This window comes from Halictus rubicundus, chromosome 13 (genome assembly GCF_050948215.1).
Source record: "Halictus rubicundus isolate RS-2024b chromosome 13, iyHalRubi1_principal, whole genome shotgun sequence".
In the NCBI taxonomy this organism is placed as follows: domain Eukaryota; kingdom Metazoa; phylum Arthropoda; class Insecta; order Hymenoptera; family Halictidae; genus Halictus; species Halictus rubicundus.
The window spans coordinates 10,049,102-10,067,393 of NC_135161.1; the positions used below are offsets into that span (position 1 = coordinate 10,049,102).

General features: G+C 40.4%; 7 protein-coding genes across 7 annotated transcripts; 4 read left to right on the forward strand and 3 right to left on the reverse strand.

Annotated features, from left to right (window-relative positions):
* The first annotated feature begins 1,720 nt into the window (after window positions 1-1,720).
* Window positions 1,721-3,510, forward strand: Alc (5'-AMP-activated protein kinase subunit beta-1). The gene is made up of 5 exons (XM_076798896.1): window positions 1,721-1,923; window positions 2,078-2,288; window positions 2,516-2,794; window positions 2,864-3,094; window positions 3,168-3,510. Exons 2-5 carry the CDS (start codon window positions 2,094-2,096, stop codon window positions 3,312-3,314), a joined length of 852 nt encoding a protein of 283 aa, XP_076655011.1. The 5' UTR covers window positions 1,721-1,923; window positions 2,078-2,093; the 3' UTR covers window positions 3,315-3,510.
* Window positions 3,511-3,578: 68 nt separating this feature from the next.
* Window positions 3,579-5,334, reverse strand: LOC143360230 (pancreatic triacylglycerol lipase). Its single transcript, XM_076798892.1, has 5 exons — window positions 5,102-5,334; window positions 4,481-4,629; window positions 4,231-4,407; window positions 3,888-4,163; window positions 3,579-3,817 (listed from the first exon to the last, which is right to left on the reverse strand). The coding sequence occupies exons 1-5, from the start codon at window positions 5,332-5,334 to the stop codon at window positions 3,579-3,581; spliced, it is 1,074 nt and encodes a 357-aa protein (XP_076655007.1).
* A 502-nt stretch (window positions 5,335-5,836) lies between these two features.
* LOC143360229 (F-box only protein 22-like) lies at window positions 5,837-7,761 on the reverse strand. Its single transcript, XM_076798891.1, has 5 exons — window positions 7,586-7,761; window positions 7,062-7,255; window positions 6,662-6,998; window positions 6,191-6,576; window positions 5,837-6,109 (listed from the first exon to the last, which is right to left on the reverse strand). Exons 1-5 carry the CDS (start codon window positions 7,759-7,761, stop codon window positions 6,039-6,041), a joined length of 1,164 nt encoding a protein of 387 aa, XP_076655006.1. The 3' UTR covers window positions 5,837-6,038.
* A 493-nt stretch (window positions 7,762-8,254) lies between these two features.
* On the forward strand, window positions 8,255-10,971 carry LOC143360225 (uncharacterized). Its single transcript, XM_076798886.1, has 3 exons — window positions 8,255-8,433; window positions 8,514-8,681; window positions 8,877-10,971. Exons 1-3 carry the CDS (start codon window positions 8,260-8,262, stop codon window positions 10,956-10,958), a joined length of 2,424 nt encoding a protein of 807 aa, XP_076655001.1. The 5' UTR covers window positions 8,255-8,259; the 3' UTR covers window positions 10,959-10,971.
* Window positions 10,972-12,267: 1,296 nt separating this feature from the next.
* Window positions 12,268-14,487, forward strand: LOC143360227 (sphingosine-1-phosphate phosphatase 2). The gene is made up of 4 exons (XM_076798889.1): window positions 12,268-12,727; window positions 12,798-12,999; window positions 13,083-13,307; window positions 13,380-14,487. Exons 1-4 carry the CDS (start codon window positions 12,268-12,270, stop codon window positions 13,795-13,797), a joined length of 1,305 nt encoding a protein of 434 aa, XP_076655004.1. The 3' UTR covers window positions 13,798-14,487.
* On the reverse strand, window positions 14,365-16,016 carry Pih1d1 (PIH1 domain containing 1). The gene is made up of 7 exons (XM_076798893.1): window positions 15,803-16,016; window positions 15,635-15,707; window positions 15,373-15,555; window positions 15,130-15,302; window positions 14,836-15,060; window positions 14,624-14,767; window positions 14,365-14,552 (listed from the first exon to the last, which is right to left on the reverse strand). Exons 1-7 carry the CDS (start codon window positions 15,863-15,865, stop codon window positions 14,502-14,504), a joined length of 912 nt encoding a protein of 303 aa, XP_076655008.1. The 5' UTR covers window positions 15,866-16,016; the 3' UTR covers window positions 14,365-14,501.
* A 77-nt stretch (window positions 16,017-16,093) lies between these two features.
* Shu (inactive peptidyl-prolyl cis-trans isomerase shutdown) lies at window positions 16,094-18,164 on the forward strand. The gene is made up of 6 exons (XM_076799663.1): window positions 16,094-16,174; window positions 16,465-16,708; window positions 16,788-17,248; window positions 17,308-17,496; window positions 17,572-17,683; window positions 17,749-18,164. Exons 1-6 carry the CDS (start codon window positions 16,134-16,136, stop codon window positions 18,034-18,036), a joined length of 1,335 nt encoding a protein of 444 aa, XP_076655778.1. The 5' UTR covers window positions 16,094-16,133; the 3' UTR covers window positions 18,037-18,164.
* Window positions 18,165-18,292: the final 128 nt, after the last annotated feature.

Sequence of the window (18,292 nt, forward strand, 5' to 3'; positions counted from 1 at the left end):
CGCCTACAGGATGGGAGAGTACGAAGCAATGCTATCGGACGCCCAGCAGCCCAGGAGAGGACAGGGGTTGCACCTGGACGCCTCTCTGGATACATGGGAGAGGACGGCCATGAAGGCCGGCCGCCCGCCGAGAGGAAAGAACAGGGTAGCTTCCTGGCCGCCTGAGAGTAGGGACGCCTGGTTCCTCTGTACGTTTCGGAGAGGACGGCCATGAAGGCCGGCCGCCGATCGGACATGAGAAAACCGGCGAAACCGCGTCGTCGTCGTATTCCCAGAAGGAGAGTACGGTTGAAATAAACCGGACGCCCGATGGTGGTATCGCGTATTATATAAAATCTTTTCCTAAATTAATCGTTGCTAGCTTTGTCTCTCACTCTCTTGAAAGAATCTATTTTATAACAAAACCTATCTCCCATCCTTTGTACTAACATTTTTTTGGAAAATATATCCTATGTCTCCAGATATTCCGACTCCTGTCATTCCGCAACCACCGCAATCCTTTACGTTACAAATTTAACAATACAATTATTGATTATACATAAAGTTTATTGCTTATAAAATATAAAAAATATAAAATGTAAAGAAACAATACTATAAGGTATAAAAAATAGCAAACAATACAATTATAATTAAAACTTAAAATGACAGACACTTTTCAAAACTTTTTTATTTAAATTCGCAATAAAAATTTAAAATATGTGTCTTTTCCTCTATGTTAGTGATACACAAACTGAAAATTTCATCGAAATCAGTTGACGGATAAAACAACACCGTGCATTGCAAGATATAAGAATCTGTGTATCTGTGCGTTTGTACAAATAGCAATAATACTGCCTCCAAATAGCATTATATGGATAAGAGCCCTCGAAAGTTAGTTTCATTACTTAACACTTTTATTTCGTTACTACCTCTACTTGAATAATTGCAGTCAATGCAGTCGAGCATTAGAAGTGGTATTATCGATTAAATAAGTAAAAAATTAGTTTTCTGTTTTTTACTACGGATCACAATAAGAACGATTGAATTTTGTCAATATTTGAATATAGTATTTATTCTTTTTTTTTATTCTATAACTATTGCAGAATATATTTTGTTGAATAATCATTATTTTATAAATATCGCAATAAGTTCCAAATTAATTAACTACACCTATAAACTATCGATTATAAAAGAATGATTACAGTGGTGAACAATATGGAAAATAAGAAGGCAATAAGAGTGTAATGAAATTGTACAATAAAAAATAATTATTTTCATTCTACGCATTATACGTTTATTTATTGCCTCTGTCACTGTCGTTTTTTCCGTAATTCACGAGCAAATGTTCTATTTAGGTAGCGAGCGCGGCATGTTTAGCGATGTTGGTATTTGAGATCAGTGATAGTTCCACGTTCTTAGTTCCACAACCGACGAGAGTATCTCGACATTGGGGCCGTTACCGACCGCTCCCAGTACCCACCTGGGACCCATTTTGAAGCTCGCAGTCTAAGATGGGTTTTTGAATATCTTTCATCGGTGACAGGGGCTGGCAGTTTCTCATCGGTGGTGTAGGTCTGCACTGTGCGTAGACAGAAAAATGCATTACACGAACACCTGCACAGTCTATACAGATCTGTGTTACCTCACATTTCCAACAGCGTCGATATTACAGACAGCAAAATGCATAATTTTAGAGGGCGTACATCATGTTTTCCGATGCACTCAATGATCATTTTCATCAGCTTCGCAGATAAGTAGATCCTAAGCGGATCGGCCATTTTCGGATTCGGATTCGGTCTTATCACTCGGTTTTCGACATTTTCATTTTCCGACGTAATTGATTTGCGATTTCCGAGTGACGCACGGTGAAACACGAAAAACACCAATGAAAAGGAAGTAGCTGTTGACGATTTCGACTTGAAACTTGGTCACCGTTCGGTCTAGGTGAGCGAAGTCATTTTTTTTTTCTTTTTGCGAAATCTTGCATTGTCGTAAACAAATCCGGAGTGGTGGGGGATACGGATGTACTTTGCTGCATATTGTTTCGATGACTTATGCGTGACATTTTGCCCGTGACATTTATTTCTCTTTACGACAGGAACCACGAGCTGACAATGGGTAACGCGGGTAGTAATCACCCGGTTGGTCATCATCACGGGGGCTCCTCGGGTAGAGAACATCGTCATACCAAAGAACATCCTCCGCCGTCGCCAGGAAAAGAAGGCCAAGCTTTCGTTTTTGATAAAAAGCCAAGTCAGAAATTAGTTTTCCAATCGTCCCACGAGGATGAGGAACCCTATTTTGCTAAAGTATGATTTCATTAAAAAATTCCTAAACTGCACGATACGAAACCGTACAATATCACTTCTCCAGTTAATTATTGAGTGCTCTAAACAAGCTACGAAATTTAATAACAGTGCAAATTTCATTTTAATATAAGTTAAGAACAGGTGAAATGCGATCGCACTATGTGACACTTAAACATTTCAGTTATAATATCTATAGTTCGATAACTTGATACTCTTTCTATGGACAGACTGGTGGACAACACAATGGAGATGACTTTGGCCCACAACGCCCACGTTCTAACACAGTATCTGAGGGAACCAAAGTTGCCGATAGCAAAGTGTTGCCCACAGTCTTCAAATGGGAGGGAGGCGGCAAACAGGTTTACATTAGCGGAACATTCACAGGGTGGAAAACTTTGCCCATGGTGAAAAGTCATGGGGATTTTGTAACAATTATTGATCTACCAGAAGGGGAGCATCAGTATAAGTTCTATGTTGATGGTGAATGGAGGCATGACCCAGATATAGTAAGTTCCTCATTACATTTGATGTTATAATATTGATTGAAATGATTCCCACCTTTCTACTTCTCACAGAAAATTGTTGACAACGGAATGGGCTCCAAGAATAATCTTGTATCTGTAAAAAAATCAGACTTCGAAGTATTTCAAGCGCTTGCGAAGGATAGCGAAGGTATTATCAGTAGTGCTCAGACAGAGTATGGTCAAGAAGTTCCTCCCCATAAGCCATGGGAAAAAATAACTGGTCCGCCTATATTACCACCTCATTTGCTACAAGTTATTCTGAACAAAGATACTCCTTTATCTGTAAGTAAACGAGGGTAGAGTACTCAAAGGGTATCATAGTTACTTCGAGAACTACTTGATACTATTATTTCAGTGTGAACCAACCCTCCTGCCAGAGCCAAACCACGTTATGTTAAATCATTTGTACGCCTTAAGTATCAAAGACAGCGTAATGGTTCTGTCCGCTACGCATCGCTATCGCAAGAAATACGTTACAACCCTGCTGTACAAACCAATCTAAGCGTTTAAATCATTCCCAAAGCTATCGGCGATTGTTAGTTACATCGAACGAGTACATAAGTATTTTGTAGGTAAGGTAAGAGTATCATGCGTTTTAAGAAGATCAAATATTTGGAAACTGATAGAGTACGAGATAATTTTATCCGAGATGTATAATACTGTAACTATTATTTATTAAAACGAGATATTTTACATTAGACGTCTTCCAGATAATGCGAGTAATTCTTGTATCTACACGAATCTAATTCGTAACACGTCTGGAACTTTAAACCGTGTTATCAGTTATCTCCTCCTGGTATGCGTAAGGTGGATCCGCTCTTGTCCTGAGAAAATATGTCCCGATAGTCGATAAATCCACGTGTTCTCCCATGAACGTAGTCTCGGAATGACTGCAATTACCGCTCACAAATTGATCCCACGTGTTGCATTTCTTTGCGAGGAATGTCGTTTTGGGATTAATGCTCTCCGTGAAGTATACGTAGGACCGGCCGTGACTGCACGCCTCTGCGAGATGTGAAGATACCATTAAACGAATACGCGAGGTCCTCCAAGAAGATCTATCGGGATACATTACCTACGACTTCAGGTATACAACAACAACCGGGCTGAATAGCTGTTCCACCATTCGGGTAAAAATCTACGCTGCCCAAAGGTTGCAAGTACCCCAACACTCCGCCGCAGGAATGAATCACATCGACGAACGACGCATCCGTGGAGTCTAGCCGTGTTTTGTCGGTGGTGAGCAAATGGAATCCTGGTAGCGCAGGGTCCAAGCCAGTTATCCTACCCAAGTGTCCAGATTTCAGCGAACTTCCGGTGTTCCCGGCAACGTGCGCTCCAAGAGAATGCCCTTAGAATAACCAGCCAAGTGAGAGCAAGTAAAAAATCCTAATAGTAGCACCCGGAATGATACGTACCAAGGAAATGAATGTTTTCAGTTTTCAGACCCGTTTCCGCGCCTAGGAAATCAATGAATTCAGCAGCCGTTTTTCCTACCGTTTCCGTGTTGCGCATCGGGCCAAGATAGAACGTGCTAGCGGCCAGCGGCTGCCAGTCGACCATAATCACGTTGTAGTCGTCGTAATTTAGATACGCTGTGGATTACGAGAATAGGATTTGTTCACGAGGTTACAGATTTTAGAGAGATTTCTGAAAACTCGTACCTACCGTCTTTCATGTTGACGAGACCGGCGCTCATCGCGCTCGATTTCCATCCATGAGTTATGAACTTTGTTATCCGCGATGGATTGAACGTGGACTTGCTTAGCCCCACGGTGTCGTTCGTGTACAACTGGGTGCCGTTTACTGGGCCAGTTCTTGAAACGCAAGCGATTTTCACACGTCGAACGAATTGTGCTCATCAATGATCATTAGACGGCGGATCTTTACGTAGAATAAAAATTGTCTTCATCGATCGTAAGATACAGCAGCCAAATATGCTCTGTTCTTTAAAAATTGTAATATTATTACAATATTATAAGTCCGCAGTCTAGTGATTATTTCCATTTTTATCGTAGGATCAAGGAAGGAGAAGCGGGGAACGATCGTGGTCTAATGAAATGAGAGGTGACCATAAGGCAGCGATTTCCAAACTGGGAGCAGCGGCTAGTTCAAAAGGAGACGCTCAAAAAATGTATACTTATAAATAAGCTTTCGTAACGTAATATTAAATTTTAGAGGGGGGCGTAATAACAGAAAGTTTGGAAACCACTGCCGTAGGGCACACAGCTCCAACGTCGTTAATCAAAGCAATATGTATTTTTAATTGAGAGTATCCTTAAGTATTACCGGGTATAGAGGAAGTAGGAAACCTGAGACTCGTCAAAGATGCCCCGCGTGTCCGTTTCCGTGTGTTTCAGGACCGCCACCTGCGGCTTTCCGTTTCCATCGGGCATGAAGATCCAGTCTTCTCCGTATCCATCGTACTTTTGTTGCAAACCGCTGTTCCACGATCGTCCAACCGCGAAATCATACAAACCGACGAAGAAAACCGCAACGCGCACGGTCCTACTTAGAATCATAATGCTAGCCGCGAGAAGCTAGAACGTTGTGAAGTCGAGGAGCGATTCGTAAGACAGTAATTACTAGAGAATTTGAACGGCCGACTAGAAATTTCGTTGTGGTAATGTCGACGGGGTCCTATCGGCCGTCTTAATTGGTTAGCGAAGACCGCAGGGTTGGAAGTTTCTTATAAACACTGAGAATATCATGATGGACGTTACCGGACCCTCTCACGGCCCAGTTTCTTTCGGTTTATCTCGGACACGATATCGTATGTGCGGAAATACTGTCAAGTGGTTGCTCGCCGGTGCCTTAAACATTGTAATCGTATTCAAAGAGGTGCAGGTTTTTGCCCAATTAACTACCGGGTTACACCGGATATATTGTCCTATCGCGCGAAACTAAATAGTAACGTGTATACTTTATTAAAGGGGTCCGTCGTTCCCTGTGCTGATAATCTCGCTTTCCCTTCAACCCGAACGGTTGTTGGACGGCACGCAAGGAGACAACAAAGCGAAGCAATTTTATATGAACATAGAATATATTATCACACATTGTTATACAACACACTTTTTTACCGATTCACGTTGGGATTGCTGAGTTTATTCTTCCTAGCGGTGTAATGTACGTTTCGGTGTATATTCGAGTTAAATGACTTTAATCTATAAATGTCCCCTGTACAAACGTGTTAGTAGAGAGCGAATCACATATCGCTACGTGAAACTTAACCGTATGTGATTATTAAAAAGATCGTGGACTTCACGTTGAACCACTTCGCGTTTTTGTTAGATGAATCTGTAAAGATATATACCACACGGGTGTGAGTGAGTTTTACATGTTTGTGTAAACGTGGGAAAAAGAGGGTAAATCACCCACCTTTGTATAATGTGTTCTTTCCAAATTCTCCATCGCCGAAGCAACCGACCAACGGTATCTCCGGGAAATATTTTTTGAAGATCGTCGACTCCACGTTGCACTCGTCGAACATGTATTCGCCGCGTGCGAAACACGCGAACATGAGTCCTATGGAATGCTTTTTTAAACGAACGCGATACCTGAACGATTTTATCCGCCGTTCTACGGCCTCCTTGGTCTTGTAACTTCTGCCAACGATTACTGACCAAGTGTCTACCGCTCCAGTCAGAGTAATACCGACGCAGAATGCAAATTCTCCGCACCTGTCGTTCTTACTATCCTTCGCGTTACAAACTAACAAATCTTTTGCTATTCCTCCCCATACAGAGAGCTCGTCTGCGGTGTAACTAAATTCAACAGATGCAACATATGTATATTTCGTCATTGTCCAGGGTTCGCAACACTAATACCAAAGTCTTCGGAGACCATTACCTTTTCCTCAACGAGTTAGCCAATTTCACTGCAAACCCTCGACCCCTTAAGTCACAGAACAGCAATAAGCATTTAGATTTATTGGCGTTCTTGTCTGGTGTACTCAGTACTTTTCTGATCTCTTCGCTGTAGTTCTCCACAGACATGGATATGTCATTTTTTGTCGCAGAATTATCACCGATCACAAATGTCTTAATCGTTACGTCCGGTATGTCGGGAAGAAATGTGCACACAATGTTTTCCACATTTCCTTCAATCTCTTTGTCGTTCAAGACAACCCCGTGAGTCCCCAACGTTATAGTATCACAATTTGGGGGGAGGACCTTACAATGGCAATCTATAAAATATATCATAAATGAAAATTCAATCGTAGAGTTATGGTATAGCGAAAGCCGGGTACCTGGTTGACTAAACGGTACGGAACGTGCTGTGAAAAATAATCCTAGTGCAGGCTTAATCTGCAATTTTTTGATGCAATGTGCTTTAACACGTTCCATACTCCATTTCTCATTGGCTAAAAGGTCTTTACAGTTCTGTATGAAGTAGGTAGGGCCTCTAGTTCGTCTTTCGTCCTTCGCCGCCTCTAGCCAGGATCTGGAATAGAAATTCTACGTGCTAGCAGAGACTTTACAAAGCCTCTAGGAAGACGGGCAGTCAAATCTGACAAAAATATATGCATTCTTGATCCTATTTTGACGGAAGATACCCTTTTCGAGCCCACTAGAAAACAATGTCGAGCAGAATGGGTACCCTCATCCGTAATATGTCGAAAACAATACCGAACCCATCGTCTTATATCGAAAGAAAACTGTATTTCGCAGGAGACAAGTTTTCTCAGGGGAGAGGGGGGACAATGAAAAACGAGCCTTTTTTTCCTCCGCTTTAACAAACAAGATGCACACAGATGCATAATCGAGCTCGCACCTGCAAACCATCGATGCCCTCGACAGTTCCATTCCGTTCAGCTCTTTAAAAACAATTCTTAAAACGTCATAGGTTAAGGGTCCATTTGTCTGTTCCTTGTCAAGTTTCCCGCTGCCCGCGGCGTCCGTTTGATCAGAGCCGCTCTCCCGAGGCTTTTTCCGCGGTGACTCCTCCATTTAGGCGATCGTTCGAATTTGACAATTGTCCGCCACGATTTTCGAATGATATATAGTACTTATCACATGAACCGTCTCGGATAGTTGCCTTAGCGATTTCTACATATGTCTGCTTGTGTCACGGATAACCATCGTAAACAGACACCGCCGCGCGCCGCTGTCCCGCCTGGTTTTTCCTATTCTTGTAATTTCGGCTTTTCATTAAAATTATTGCGGCCCCGCTGCCCGGCTAAACGGCGGCGATAACCATAATGAATGATTACAGTCTCGGGAGGCTAGAGCATCCGTGGAAATCGTCGAATTTCTCCGATGAATCATTAAGTTTTCATAGAAACTCTACCAGAGACGCTAATGGCCTTCCGCGAACGAAAGAAACAAAGCTCGCGTAATGGTGAACGCCGCTGCAGCGTATCTGAACGATGACATCACGTTGACAATCGTGGAAAGTTCGAAAGTCGAATCCGCTTTTGATCGAACGATCGTTTTCACTCCGATCCGATGGAGATCGAAAGCAAAGACAGAGGTCTGCCCGATGATACTGGCGATCTTTGCCGCGTTTGTCTTACAGCGAATCTAAATAACCAATACATCTTTGGTGCCACTCGAAATGATTCGGGTGCCACAGACACGTCGAGCTTTTCTGATAAATTTCGTTTGTGCAGCGGCGTGGAGGTCAGTTCTGATATTTAATCTTTCCTATGTCTTCTCGACCTTCTTCTGTTGCTTTACCATTAATAGTTTGTCCTGATTAGATGACAGAGAACGATGGTCTGCCTGCCACTGTCTGCATGCAATGTTCGATCAAAGTAAACCAGGCGTACGAGTTAAGGAAGCAATGTCAGCGATCGGATGCATGGTTGAGGGAACTCTGTGGCAAATTGACAACAATATATAATGGCAATCGGTTTAGGACTACCAAGGTGAGGGTTTCAATGTTAACTCTTTCCCGTCGATGTCTAGGAATCTCCTAGCACAGCACTTTTGCCGTAGCGCATTGTAAGAATCGTATCAAGTACTCTTAGTTCGCTAAACCAGTCAATCAAAAGATTCCTTGGTTAAAAGTAATAGTAACAGTGCACTACGACTAGCATATGTACTTTCTTTTTCTTTGCCAGGATCAGTGCTGCCAGACAGATTACACCTTCAACACTAGTTTCGTCAAAATAGAGGCAGACATACCTTCTATAGCTGCTCAAGAGGAGTCTTCAGATTATAAAGATGGAGAAGCAATTAATGAATCGAACGAGTCCATTGAGACCAATAGTCATCTAAGTAACGTTAGTAGTAAAAGACTCTCAGCAGGATCTGAGAAGAGTACAGTGGGCAGAGAAGCTTACAGAACAAGAAGGACTACCATGTTCAAAAGGGTGACTTCTATGGAGAACTTGAGAAACCATAAAGAGAGGCAGAGGCAATACATAAAGAAGAATGCAAACGTTAAACGAGATATTGTAGAGAACGATCATTCAGATAATGTTAGGGATACGGTTTCTCAGAGTCTTTACACCTGTTCAAAATGTTCTAGGTGTTACTCCAGTAAGAGATCCCTGGACAGGCACATAGCGACGCACAATGAAAAGAAATTCACATGCGACAAATGTAGCAAACAATTTCTGCATCTGAACGATCTGATGAAGCATAATAAACTGCACAAAGCCAAGGAGAAAGCTAAGCCAGTATTATGTAGCATATGTAATAAGAGTTTTAAGAAAACCGACACTATGGTAAGACACTTAAACATCCACAAAAGGGCGAATCCGAAAGAGGTTCTCTCGATCTTGAAAGAAATTAGGGACAAACGAAAATTCGAGAATATTAGCGAGGAGCCAGTTAACGAAACGAACGATGGTAGAAAAGAAATTAGAGACGCGTATGTAAATAATGAGAGTAGAGGCGCGGTTAAGAAGTACACTTTAGATTCCGATATGTTAAACGCAAGAATCGATGCGTTCGACAACACGGCATTTCATCGTTGTAAATACTGCAATAAATCTTGTCCCACGGACAAACTGCTTCAGGATCATTTGCTGACACACACCGAGAAGAAATTCGTTTGCAATGTTTGCAACATGAAATTCTTCCGGCTGGACAGACTGGAGAGTCACAAGAAGCGGTACGGACACAACGAGGACGAGACAAGCTTGGAGATTCAAAAGCCTTCCGACGAAAAGTCGGCCATTAAACTGATAAACAGTTGGATACGAGAGGAGCTCGACTCGGACAACGAGGAGAAGGGTTTCCCTTGTAAAATCTGTGGAAAGTCCTACGACACTAAGAGGTCCTTGTCGAAGCACCAGCTGAACATGCACAACTCGAAGGACGAGGGATGCACGAGTTGCGGCGACAACTGCTCTTGCGAGGAGAAGGACAAGGACCAGCAGAAGGCGACCGAGATATTGAAGCCGTACCGCTGCGAGGAGTGCAATAAATCCTTCGAGAAGGAGGTGAAGCTGCAGAGACACGCGAGGATACACGAGCGCGCCAAAGAACCGGAGGACGCGAACTTCAAGCGATATTTATGCCACATATGCAGCAAGACGTTCCGACAGAACACAGGATTGATGTTCCACATGAGAACGCACACCGGCTACAAGCCACACGTTTGCAAGTACTGCGGCCGAGGATTCACGTCGAACTCGAACTGTATCAACCACGAGAGGACTCACACCGGGGACAGGCCCTTCGTATGCCACTTTTGCAGCGCAGCTTTCGCCAAGTCGTGCACCCTTAAAGCGCACATCACAACGCACACCGGGGAGGCCAACTACCATTGTAAAACCTGCGGGAAATCGTTCAGGAGGTTGAAATACTTGAAGGAGCACAGGTTCACGCACACCGGCGAGAAACCGTACGCCTGCAAGATCTGTGGCACAGCGTACAGCCACAATGGTAGTTTATTCGTGCACGAGAAGAAGTGCAGAGCACAGTATCAAAACGCCCAGAGCTATTGTCAATCGAAGACAGGCGTGACTCCGATCATCACCATTCTGCCCCAGAACCATCTGAACGAGATCATCGTCCCGTTGAACGTTCAAGACGGCAAAGCGTACGACATGCAGAGCATGAACTCGCCCAGCATAGACAGCGTGAGCCCTGTGACCACACCGGACTTGCACGTTCACCAGAGCGCTGACAACTCGGACGTCTCGCTGTCTGTAAAAAATTTCGCTCTTATCGGACACGTGTTTCAATCGTAAGAAATTGTAAGCTCTACGTGGAAGTGTTTCTGTGATAGCAAACGTGTCTTCGGCTGCTGACTGTACTTCGCAATTTTAAATCGAAATTAATAGCGACTCGATTAGAACATGTTATCGAATTAGCAAGTATTACGTATTTTATTAGGTCATCCTAGAAGTCATTCTCAACATTTTGGCACACCGTATTTTCGTGGAAACCTTTCTCTATGTTGTGATTCAAGGCTCGAAATAAGGTGGAGGTTTTTCTAATTCAAAGTTTCATGTTGAAACGACTAGGTTTACGGAGCACTAAAAGCGACTATTTTACAATATTTTGTAAAAATAACAAGAACGTATCTATCAAAATTTTTAGCGATTCTTTTTACACCGAAAGAAATAAATTTGTTGATTAATTCCTTCGTGGATGTCATATAGATTCCGCCATTTCGACGAGACCCGTACATCCAGTTAATGATTAAAAGTAATCGTGAGTACTTTACATTCGAAAGAAAAACACGACTTATGGGATGACTGTTTTTTGTACATTGTAGGATGCGGGGGACTGGGTCTATTTTATTGACTATTTCGCTTGGATTCGCATAACACAGCGCAAATAATAGTGTGGAATGTTTCGAATATAACAAGCATCGATCCTTATATTACTTTCTTCTTTTTCTTTTTCGTTTTTATTTGTAAGAACATGAATTTTGTGTTGTTCTTGTTCTTCTTGATCGACAGTAGTTTAAAATACTACGATATCGCCACCTGTAAGTGTTCGGCCGATCTAAACCGTCGATTTCGTTGTAAAGCGACCATAAAGTGTGGTCGGCAGTCTCGCATCGAATGCGGTGAGTCTACCGCAGGCATAGCGTCTGTAATGTGACCATACGTGAATTAAAGCAAGTGTTAAATGACGTACTGTGGAATTCGCGAGGACCCATTGTATTTTCAGATGATGTATGGGAAAATCGTCGATTCCACGCGCATCTGAGCCCTCCGTCAGGACGAGGATCGAAGCTGCGGCTTCGATTATTATTAGAAATTTTTTACACGATTCAAATAAAGTTCTTCAGTGAATCATGAATAATCTACATGTCAATTAACATTCGCGTGAAAGAGTTGTGTTGAACCGTGCACACGCATATTTTATCCTTCTTCCATTTGTTTTTATTGCTTTGGGTATACCATTACGATCTCTTGCGTTAGCTCCTAAATACATACATGTATTTAACGTAGCCGCTTTCCAGTAGATCGATATAATGTTTCCGCGAATTGTCAGAGAAAATGTTACTCCAGCGATAAGAGTGGTGGTGCATTATATGTAGAAAATATGTGGTCTGAAACTGTAGAACATCTGAAAGATGCGTGTTTGGTTGCGAAGATTCAAAAAGCGTTCGGAGTGAGGATACATCATCACAAAAGGGATTCCACGGAAGAGCATCGTCACGAGGGCAGCTCGACGGAGGAGACGCGCGAAATCACGTCCGCAACGTTTGAACAGGATTTAGGCGACTGTACGCGAAACTCTGCGGAATCCAGGAGAAATGGTCACGTTCCGACAGCGAGGAGAAACCTCACCGCATCGAACGACGAACGAAAACACTTACCGACGACCAGCGAGAATTCGAATTACACCATAACGAATTACTTTTGGTATTATCTGTTCTTATTCGGGACGCAATTAGGCGACGAGATATTCTATTCCACATTTATACCGTTTTGGTTTTGGAATATCGACGGGGCGGTCGGTAGACGAGTTGTTTTAGTGTGGGCCATTGTTATGACCACAGGTAACATTATCTAATAAAATTTCGTATATTTTATATTTCAGTGAAACTATGAAAAAATTTATTTCTTTAGGCCAGATACTGAAAGATATTATTTGCTGGCCAAGACCCGCATGCCCGCCAGCAGTTCGATTGCAAGCGAAATGGTCAGAAGAGTATGGCATGCCGTCTACTCATGCCATGATTGGTATATCAATTCCTTTCAGTGTAGTATTATTTACAATGAATAGATATATTTATCCTTTTCCTATTGGCTGTATGATTGCTTTTCTTTGGTAAGTGATACATTATGCTTGAATGGTGGGTTTATAAAGTCAATAATGGTTGTAAAGCATAGCTATCTTTCTTTCTTTAAAAGGTGCACACTTGTGTGCATGAGCAGGCTCTATTTGGGCATGCACACAGTGTTAGATATTCTTGCAGGCTTAATATTAGCCGTCGCTTTAATGATTCCATTGATACCGTTGGTGGACATGACAGATTATTATTTCGTTTCTAATATTTGGGCTTTAGCAACCCTGGTTGCTATCAGCATACTCGTTGTAGTCTACTATCCCACGAGTAATAGATGGACACCGACCAGGTAAAAAATGTGATGTTTCCGCTCTATGGAACTACGTTGATGCAATTGTAATTTATTGTATTTTTATTGTAGAGGTGACACAAGTATGGTGGTGTCCGTTACCACTGGAGTTCATGTCGGGGCATGGCTGAATTATAAGACTGGAGCAATGATAACTCCCACTCAAACACCGCCATATCATATTTTATGGCCATCGTACGCAATGTTTGGTTGTTTGATACTTAGAACGATACTCGGATTCTGTAGCATTCTTGCGACAAGAGCTGTGTGCAAATCCCTCAGCTATGGGACAATGTGTGCCATATTAAAAGTCAGTGCCAAGGACCTTATGAAAAGCGAGAATTCTTTGGAAAACAAGAGTAAAGTTCTTGTTGATCTAGTCTACAAATATCTAACTTGTTTTATGATAGGTGTGAACACGGTGTATCTCTTGCCAAACGTTTTTACTATGATCGGTATCGAGAGGCCAACGTTCTACACGGAAATTTAAATCGATCGTGAATCTCAAAAGATTAGACTGTCCAACAGCAAATTTATTTTGCAATACCTGTTGGGTGATACTAAACATGCGAGAAAGTTCAGTTTTTGCGTAACACGTAATTTTTTATCAAAATCATGCATTTTTGAAAAAACCAATATTTTTCGAAACAGTTGCGTGATAGAGCAATTTTGTTTTCGGATTTGGTTTTAGAATGACAAAGTCTATAAGAATTATCCAACAGATATTGCAAAACACGAAAAAAGTTTTACTTTTTTGGACAGTGTTATCGGGACGGTACACTGTGCATATCTGAAATTTTATGCAAACTATGAAATGCAATTATTATCACATGTTTTACATTCCATTGCCAATGCTTGTGATATAGTTCTTATGTACAGAACACAATTGTACATAATGCAAATTTGTTTTTACATTTGTTGGGTATTCTGTAATAGTGCTTATACCAAAAATGGATAAGTTGTGTTCCCCCGTAATTTTTAACTGTAGGTACAATTCATAGTTTGTATTGTTTGTATACAGGTTTTTTTTCACTCGACTTCATAAACCTAACAGTAATCACGCACATTTAAAGTTTTATTCTTGCAAAAAGAAAAAAAGAGATAGTAGAAATCAGAAGATACTACTTCTTTTTGTTTCGAAATATGATTAATGTTACAATAAAACTATTTACAAGATTAATCTGTATTTATTATCTATTTAATACTGCATGTATCACTGTGGACAGGCATATCCAACCTCAGTACCTAAAAACATTGTTGATCTAGCATGAGATCTTTTTAAAATACAATCGCGTTTCACAAATATTTACCCTTACCTTGAGATTTTTATCTAAACGGCATTTTACACTAGCTACATCTATAATATAAGGAACTGAAAGGTCGTGTGTGAGCCCAGTTTTATCAACAGTAATTACAATACGATCCTCGTCCAGTAGTACCTGCACATCCTCGCCATTAATCTGCAAAAAATATAAAAACCCATTATTTTCTCCGATGTAGATGGTAAATGAAATTTTAATCACCTTACCCCTTTAGGCATTTCAAATAAGCCAATCAAATGTTTTGCAGGCCCTTCTAAAGGTTGTTTCAACAATATGTAATTCAACGTAGGAGAGTTTTCTATCTCGATAATTTTTTTTCTAGAAGTCTCTGTTGTAGAAGATTTGATTTCCTCAATAAGTGGTTTTTTCGCTTGGGAATGAGTTCTTGGTTCACGATTTTCGATTTTGTGTTGTTGTAATTTCCCCATGACCTGTAATTAGCATAACATGAATTCTCCATTGATTTCAGTCAGTCTCTTCTAATAACAAAACAACGATACCTTGCGATTTTTAAGAATCACATAGTCCTCTGCATTTAAAGTTCTATTGCTCTTCATCCCTACACCCTCGATTATAACTAATATTGTGAAATGTAGGAAATTTTTCTTCTGCTGGCATTTTTCAAAATATTTTACATTCAATGCAACATCATACGTTATACAGGGAGAACCACCTGCAATATTAATCATGTTATACGCATAAAGAATACTTTTATCGTATATTATATAGGTATTTATAAATACCTTTATCAGATTCAAGCCTTTCGTTGCCAATACTCAAAGGAATAAGAAAATCTTGATTTTCTTCTAATTGTAACTCGAAAAGCTTTGCATCCGATATATCTTCAGGTGCTGGTATTTTATCTGATGTGCATATATTTATAAAAACCTTCTCTCCTCCGTCTGTCTTTGTTTTTATACAAATTCCTGAAAGAGATTATAATATATAAATAATAATTGTTATTGTTGTTATTATTATTTCTTTGCAATGTTTACGTATATTTACCGGGGGTAGGTTGGATGATGAAAAAAGGTTTCGAATCTATCTGTTTCAATAAATTGGCCTGTGCTGCAATTTCCTAGCAGAAATTGCAAATATTTATAGGAAATAAATAATAACATTGAAATATATTAATTACAATGAAATATTTTTATCATTATTCTATTTACTTACTGGTAACGTTAAATTTTTTGTTATTATTGAATCATTAACATCAAGAAAAGTTCTGTCGCTCATGGTGTGAAAATAATTCAATGTGACCGTTATTCAATATATAGTTTTTAAAGAAATTTTTGTTTTTTTTTAATAGTCACTTGATGTCGAGGACAAAATATGTATCACGTTGTAAATTGTAAATATACAAAACGTGTTTGTGCTTGCGCATAGATCGCGCTATAGTCGCTAGTGACATAAAACACTCATGCTCGTGAGTGAACATGTAAATTAAGTTTTATTTGCGACAGTTATTAGTGCAATAGAAGACCAGCAAGTAGGCCCCTTTAAAATGGCGAAGTGTGTAAGCGAAATGGATGGATTCACATTAAAGTACGTAAGATAGAATTAATGTAATCGTTTATAGGTAATCTGTGGATCTTTATACAAGTATAGATCTCTATGAATTCATTTATACGAATTATACAATATTTGTGATAAAAAATTTGTTCCCCTCATTAGAGGTTATACTATGTTCCAAATCAGCTGAAAGTGTAATTTTTGTAAACATTTCACGATATTCAGAGGACAAAGAGTAAACATGCATAAAATCTGCAGTCTATTAATGAATTTAATATCAATATATAGTAAAATATCTATTGGGATGATTTAACCTATTCCAGAGATTTAACCGCGGAAGATGGCGTGGTGTTCGAAATCGGCGAATATCGCGAAGATGATGATGAAGAATTTTCTTACTCCCACAATATTTCATTAACGAATGAAGAAGCATTGAATTTATTGAACATGGATGATTTTGAGGACGAAGAAAATAATGATTCCACCGGAGATAATCCTGTCACTATATTTGGTGTAAGCTTCGACGAACTGAAGACTAAAATGACAGATATTCTTGGAAATGGCAAAGTAAATGAACCTTTATGCCATTAAAACTTGAGACCGATTATTTTTGGAGACATCATGTGACTTCTTATATTATTTGCAGATTATGAAGCTGGTTAAACAGAAAGGAGTTGGAGAGAGTATACCTTTCGATGCTCAAGTTACCATAAAGTATCTCGGCTACTTCGAGTACAACGATGAACCATTCGATTCCAGTTTCACTCGTGGAGGGGCAGAAACATTCCGTCTCAACCAGGGCGCATTGTTACCTGGCTTAGAAATTGCTATAACAACAATGAAAAAACATGAGATTGCAATGTTCATTGTACATCCTGATTTGGCATATGGAAGATATGGTTGTGCTCCTCGTATTCCTCCAAATGAGCAGATCCTGTTCATCGTCCACTTGTTAGACTTTGTAGACAACGGATCGGTTGAGACTCTCGACAATCTTTCCATAGAAGAGAAAAAAAAATTCGAAAATGCTGTCAGACGGGCACGGGCGAAATTCAATAACGCTAAAGACTGTTTTAAGAAAAAGAGAATCAAGCAAGCGATAAGGGAGTAAGTGTTCTTGATACTTAGACGTTCTCGATGCTATATTAACTTTGATATAATGTTAGGTATGCGAAAGCGATTCACTGGTTGGAAGAAGCAGAGTTACAAAACGATGAGGAGGAGGAAGAATTCAACAAGTTGATTTCGCGAGGCTACAGCAACCTCGCGATTTGTTACAACTTGGAGGACATGCCTCGTCGTGCTTGCAACGCGTGCAACAGAGTAACCGTACCGTCAGCAAAAACTTATTTCACGTATGTTATGTTAACGATAATTACGATCAGTCGGTAAGGAATATGAGGCAGATGAGAACGAGGTTTATGTTACAGTCACGGGCGAGCTTTATTCAAAATGGGCGAATACAAGTGCGCAATGGAACAGTTGCAAATGTCTCTGGCAATTGAGCCTAATAACGCGGACACCGTGAAAGAGATTCGGCTGGTAAATATCAGCTTTGGAGAAGTAACAAAATTTCGAGGATGTTTTAATCGATCTGTAATTTTTAGGTGAACGAGAAGCAGCGGAAGTACCGGGAAATAGAGAAGAAACTATGGTCAAACTGCTTGAAGTCCGAGCAAATAGAGAGGAATCAGACGTTGTTCGCGAAAGCCGCGCGCGAGATGTGCGAGACTTTCTCAAAGGACAGCCAATTGAGCAGACAGCCACTTCCGGAGTCACTAACACCGGAAGAAGATAAATGCATCCGCGAACAAGCCGCCGCGTTCGGTCTCTTAATTACCACGCACCAAAGATACGGAAGGGAAATAACATATCTTAACAAATCTAATTACTAAGTACCTTAAATAATAACTAACGGCACTAATCTCAAATAATTACTAAGAAGTAATTATAAGCTCAGTATTACTTGTCAAAGTAACGAAATGTAGTTACTTATATTTACATTGTCGAAGGAACAAAGACATTTATATTTTGCATAAATTTCTTTCGCCTTCCTTTTCATCTTACACGAATAGGATTATAGGAACTTTAGGATTAATTTTTATTAGATTAGAGACTTCGACGAAGCGGTAGAAATTTGATACAGTAGTT

Bases quoted from the DNA above. Each gene is read 5' to 3' on its own strand.
- Pih1d1 (XM_076798893.1), bottom strand. From the start codon at position 15,865: ATGAGCGACAGAACTTTTCTTGATGTTAATGATTCAATAATAACAAAA. The intron at 15,061-15,129 runs GTATCGTTGTTT...TGCTAATTACAG, and splicing joins TGATTCTTAAAAATCGCAAG to GTCATGGGGAAATTACAACA. The intron at 14,768-14,835 runs GTAAGGTGATTA...TATTTTTTGCAG, and splicing joins TATTTGAAATGCCTAAAGGG to ATTAATGGCGAGGATGTGCA.
- LOC143360229 (XM_076798891.1), bottom strand. From the start codon at position 7,761: ATGGAGGAGTCACCGCGGAAAAAGCCTCGGGAGAGCGGCTCTGATCAA. The intron at 6,577-6,661 runs GTAATGGTCTCC...TGTTGAATTTAG, and splicing joins GCTAACTCGTTGAGGAAAAG to TTACACCGCAGACGAGCTCT. The intron at 6,110-6,190 runs GTGGGTGATTTA...ATATCTTTACAG, and splicing joins AAAGAACACATTATACAAAG to ATTCATCTAACAAAAACGCG.
- LOC143360225 (XM_076798886.1), top strand. From the start codon at position 8,260: ATGGAGATCGAAAGCAAAGACAGAGGTCTGCCCGATGATACTGGCGAT. The intron at 8,434-8,513 runs GTCAGTTCTGAT...TGTCCTGATTAG, and splicing joins GTTTGTGCAGCGGCGTGGAG to ATGACAGAGAACGATGGTCT. The intron at 8,682-8,876 runs GTGAGGGTTTCA...TTTCTTTGCCAG, and splicing joins ATCGGTTTAGGACTACCAAG to GATCAGTGCTGCCAGACAGA.
- Alc (XM_076798896.1), top strand. From the start codon at position 2,094: ATGGGTAACGCGGGTAGTAATCACCCGGTTGGTCATCATCACGGGGGC. The intron at 2,289-2,515 runs GTATGATTTCAT...TTCTATGGACAG, and splicing joins AGGAACCCTATTTTGCTAAA to ACTGGTGGACAACACAATGG. The intron at 2,795-2,863 runs GTAAGTTCCTCA...TACTTCTCACAG, and splicing joins GGAGGCATGACCCAGATATA to AAAATTGTTGACAACGGAAT.
- LOC143360227 (XM_076798889.1), top strand. From the start codon at position 12,268: ATGTGGTCTGAAACTGTAGAACATCTGAAAGATGCGTGTTTGGTTGCG. The intron at 12,728-12,797 runs GTAACATTATCT...TTATTTCTTTAG, and splicing joins GGCCATTGTTATGACCACAG to GCCAGATACTGAAAGATATT. The intron at 13,308-13,379 runs GTAAAAAATGTG...TTTTTATTGTAG, and splicing joins AATAGATGGACACCGACCAG to AGGTGACACAAGTATGGTGG.
- Shu (XM_076799663.1), top strand. From the start codon at position 16,134: ATGGCGAAGTGTGTAAGCGAAATGGATGGATTCACATTAAA. The intron at 16,175-16,464 runs GTACGTAAGATA...AACCTATTCCAG, and splicing joins ATGGATGGATTCACATTAAA to AGATTTAACCGCGGAAGATG. The intron at 17,684-17,748 runs GTAAATATCAGC...TGTAATTTTTAG, and splicing joins CCGTGAAAGAGATTCGGCTG to GTGAACGAGAAGCAGCGGAA.
- LOC143360230 (XM_076798892.1), bottom strand. From the start codon at position 5,334: ATGATTCTAAGTAGGACCGTGCGCGTTGCGGTTTTCTTCGTCGGTTTG. The intron at 4,164-4,230 runs GTACGTATCATT...GGTTATTCTAAG, and splicing joins TGAAAACATTCATTTCCTTG to GGCATTCTCTTGGAGCGCAC. The intron at 3,818-3,887 runs GTAATGTATCCC...CACATCTCGCAG, and splicing joins TTGTATACCTGAAGTCGTAG to AGGCGTGCAGTCACGGCCGG.